The sequence below is a fragment of the Varanus komodoensis genome, unplaced genomic scaffold (assembly GCF_004798865.1).
Source record: "Varanus komodoensis strain SLA01 unplaced genomic scaffold, ASM479886v1 scaffold5, whole genome shotgun sequence".
In the NCBI taxonomy this organism is placed as follows: Eukaryota; Metazoa; Chordata; class Lepidosauria; order Squamata; family Varanidae; genus Varanus; species Varanus komodoensis.
This window is the reverse complement of record NW_025336087.1, coordinates 5151283-5155686: the sequence shown is the minus strand read 5'-3', so window position 1 is coordinate 5155686 and position 4404 is coordinate 5151283. Positions and strand designations below refer to the sequence as shown.

The window sequence follows — 4404 nt, the reverse complement described above, 5'->3', positions numbered from 1 at the left end:
AATGGCCACCAACTTCAATGGTTTATAAAGGGAATTACCTAAATTAATGGAGGTGAAGACTATCAATGGCTACTGGTGACGATGGCTACATACTAGGGCTAGTCTCAGAGGAAGGATGCCTGTGTAAACCAGTTGCTGGGGAATACAAGTGGGAGTTTGCTCATCAACATGTGAACAAATTCTTCTACTAGGTAGGTCTTGGGTCTGATTCAGCACTTATGCTGTTAAGAGATACCCCTAAAACACAACAGAAAATAAATATGCATGGTGAGAAACAGTAAAACTTGCAAGTAGAAACTTTAAACTAATTTATATTTAATGGCAGCAAATTGTGGCTAAAACTAACCCAACCTTTGCCAGAGTGCATGATGTTGGCTCTTTAAATATGCAACCTTCCACTGGTCTATTCATAGGATGCTGCATGACATGCAAACCCAGACACTTTTGGTTGTTAATGAGTTAAACAAGGCAAAGTTAACCTAACTAATTGTAGGTGCACTTGAGGTTGCATGAAGTCTTTGAGTTCATACGCAATACAGCAACAGATGATTGGAAGTTGCATATTTGAAGGGACAGCAGTACACCTGGGACATGCAACCCAGAAAATTAATAATTAACTCACATCATGATATATGTGAACTGGCCTGCTATTACCAGCAAACCTGGTCAGTCATACTTTTTTCATTAGAAGGCATGACCAAAGGAATGAACCAAGGACCCTACCCCTATGTGAATTCATTATAAAAACCTTACAAGTTAAAGGCTATCCAGGCAATGTTTCCTCAGGTTCAGCTGATAATAGTGAAATAGTTTGAGAAGAGTTCTTCCCCTGGCATGATGTTTCGGAGAGCAATCAGAACAACACATCTAAGGGATCTGTGGATTGTACATTAGGGAAAGGGCAAATTTGGGGAGATCATTAGGCACATTCCTTTAAATTTCTAGTATGTATATTTATATCTGTCAGTTTCTCTCTATTACATTTCTGAAAAATTAATATGTAAATGCTTGACAATATTGTGTATTCAAATTATCAGTCTTAAAATTGTATATTTGAAATTCCTTATTCAGTCTCACCTCTGTACTTCATGGCTATACTTTATGTTTGGAAGATATTGCTTAAATTCTATTGGAAAACATTCAGGTAGGTCAAATTCCTGGTAACATACATTGGCTGCTTTGTCTGATGGAAAAGGAGAAGGAAAAACTTAAAAGGAGATTTGAAACAGTCACCAAGAGTTGCTCCATTTTACTATCTCTGACTTTGCTCAAGTAAACCATAATCTCAAAAATCACCATTCCTTTACTATCAGAATAAGAAGATTGAGGTGCTTTAAAACTAGTTCCCCACATGGAGCAACCATGTGGATTCCACTACAATGAAGGAATTAAAATTTGCCTGGATGGCACATTCTTCTACTCAAAAATGGGCGCAAACACTCGTAGGAACACCATCTGCAAGCAACACTGTTAAGATAGTAGCATGAGCTCTGAACTTCATCTTCTAAATGGCCATTATTATGCTCATAGAAATATCAACATCTAAATCTAACCTAGGGAAAAAATATTGCTACTTACCTGTGGAGCAATTGTTGACATATTGCCCCACTGCAAGTGGATTCTGCACTCTCGTTGTAAGCCAAAAGACATCACTCATTTTAAAGGGACCAAGTTGGTCTCTTCTGCTGCATGATCTGAAGGAAGTTATAATGTTAATCAGAGCACATATCCTTATTCTGACTGCTTGTTCTGCAATCATATGTACACTGCTTTGCAGAAGTATCCACCCCTCCCTCTTTGACTTCCGTGTTATAAGCTGGAATTGAAATGTATTTAATATACACTAGATACTCAACACTATGAACATGCAATATATTTTTACTGGGGCAGAAAAGTTAAGTAAACCAAAACAAACAGGCATTTCACAGTTGTATAAGGATTTATCCCTTTGCTATAACATGACTAAAGTTTGGTACAACCCATGTTCTCTAGAAGTTACATTCTGTAAGTAGTTGAATGGAGTCCACCTGTGAGCAATTCCAGTGCCACAGGATCTCAGATTAAATACACCTGTTTCTGAGAGGCCCAGTTTGTTGTAATGATGTATCCAAACAGCATCATGAAGACCAAAAAAGCTACTGTATTTAAACAATTCTGGAGTAAAGTTGGTCAGAAACACCAATTTGGATTGAGTTATAAAGGAAAAAAATCTCGAACTATGAGCATCCTCCAGAGCACTAAATTCATTCTTTCAAAATACAAAGAATATTGCTAAGCTGTGACACTAAAGAAGGCCATCAACCAAAAGTGACTGAGTAAGAATGGCATCAATCAGAGAAGCAACCAACAGGCCAATGGTAACTCAGAAGATGCTGATGAGATCCAGAAGAAACCATCCATGGGACAATTAACACCCAGATGCTCCATTGCTGAAACAAACCCACATCAAAGCCCATTTGAAATTTGTAGGAAGGCATGTCCCCTTCATGCATCACTGCCTTGTCGTGGTGAAGGGGCTTGCGTAGCTCAATGAAGCTATGAGCTATGCCATGCAGGGCCACCCAAGATGGACAGGTCATAGCAGAGAGCTCTGACAAAACGTGATCCACTGGAGAAGGAAAAGGCAACCCACTCCAGTACCCTTGCCATGAAAACCCCACGGACAGTACCAAAAGGCAAAAAGATATGATGCTGGAAGATGAGCCCCTCAGGTCAGAAGGTGTTCAATGTGTTGCTGGGGAAGAGCAGAGGGCTGGTACTAGTAGCGCCAGAAAGAATGAAGCGACTGGGTCAAAGCCAAAAGGACACTCAGTTGCAGATGTATCTGGTGGTGAAAGGAAAGTCCGATGCTGTAAAGATCTATACTCCATAGGAACCTAGAATGTAAAATCCATGAATCAAGGCAAGCTGGATGTGGTCAAACAAGAGATGACAAGACTGAACATCGACATCTTAGGAAACAGTGAACTAAAATAGACAGGAATGGGTGAATTTAATTCAGATGACCATCAGGTATACTACTGTGGGCAAGAATCCCTCAGAAATGAAATAGTCTTCATAGTCGATAAAAGAGTAGGAAAAGCAGTACTGGGATACAATCTCCAAAATGACAGAATGATCTCAGTTCGAATCCAAGGCACACCTTTCAACATCACAGTAGTCCAAGTCTATGCCCCAACCACTGGTGCTGAAGGGGCTGAAGTTCTATGAAGGCCTACAACACCTTCTAGAATTAACTCCAAAAAATGATGTCCTTATCATCATGCGGGATTGAAATACTAAAGTAGGAAGCCAAAAGATAATCGGAGTAACAGGCAAGTTTGGTCTTGGAGTACAAAATGAAGCAGGGCACAGGCTGGTAGGATTTTGTCAAGAGAATACGATGGTCATAGCAAACACTCTTTTCCAACAACCCAAAAGACAACTCTACACATGGACATCACCAGACAGTCAACACAGAAATCAGATTGACTATGTGCTTTGCAGCCAACGATGGAGAAGCTCTATACAGTTATTAAAAACCAGACCAGGGGCTGACTGTGGCACAGATCATGAGCTTCTTGTTGCAAAATTTAGGCTTAAATTGAAGAAAGTAGGGGAAAGCTCTAGGCCACTCAGGTATGACCTAAATCATATCCCTGATGAATATACAGTAGAGGTGACAGATTTAAGGAATTAGATCTGATAGACAGAGTGCCTGAAGAACTATGGACGGAGGTTCGCAACATTGTACAAGAGGTAGCAACTAAAACCATCCCAAAGAAAAAGAAATGCAAGAAAGCAAAATGGCTGTCTGAGGAAGCTTTACCAATAGCTGAGGAAAGAAGCGAAGCAAAAGGCAAGGGAAAAAGAGAAAGATACACCCAATTGAATGCAGAATTCCAGAGAATAGCTAGAAGAGATAAGAATGCCTTCTTAAATGAACATTGCAAGGAAATAGAAGAAAACAATAGAATAGGGAGGACCAGAGATCTCTTCAAGAAACTTGGAGATAGGAAGGGAATGTTTCATGCAAAGATGGGCATGATAAAGGACCAAAATGGCAGGGACCTAACAGAGGCAGAAGAGATTAAGAAGAGGTGACAAGATTACACAGAAGAACTATACAAGAAAGAACTTAACGTCCCTGATAACCACGATGGGGTGGCCACTGACCTCGAGCCAGACATCCTGGAATGTGAAGTCAAATGGGCCTTAGAAAGTCTGAGCAACAACAAAGAGAGTGGAGGCAACAGTATTACAGCTGAGCTATTCAAAATCCTAAAGACGATGCAGTAAAAGTGCTACACTCAATATGCCAGCAAATTTGGAAAACTCAACAGTGGCCACAGGATTGGAAAAGGTCAGTTTACATTCCGATCCCAAAGAAGGGCAATGCCAAAGAATGTTCAAACTACCACACCA

At 40.2% G+C, this 4404-nt stretch overlaps 1 protein-coding gene across 8 annotated transcripts in view; it reads right to left on the bottom strand.

Moving 5' to 3' along the window:
• Nucleotides 1-4404, bottom strand: part of SETD9 (SET domain containing 9) — a 36673-nt gene that overhangs the window by 21094 nt on the left and 11175 nt on the right. Inside the window, exons 4-7 of one of the 8 annotated variants that reach the window (XR_006416266.1) lie at nt 1579-1694; nt 1078-1183; nt 754-876; nt 39-237 (exon numbers count right to left, since the gene is read on the bottom strand). Coding sequence is in view for 5 of the 8 variants with exons in the window: in XM_044446078.1 (XP_044302013.1) it covers nt 789-876; nt 1078-1183; nt 1579-1694 (310 nt within the window). In the remaining 3 variants the exon portion in view is untranslated. Of the gene's footprint in view, nt 1-38; nt 238-298; nt 877-1077; nt 1184-1578; nt 1695-4404 lie in introns of those variants that run through there. The other 7 variants (XR_006416267.1, XM_044446078.1, XM_044446077.1 and 4 more) reach the window with 7 other exon arrangements.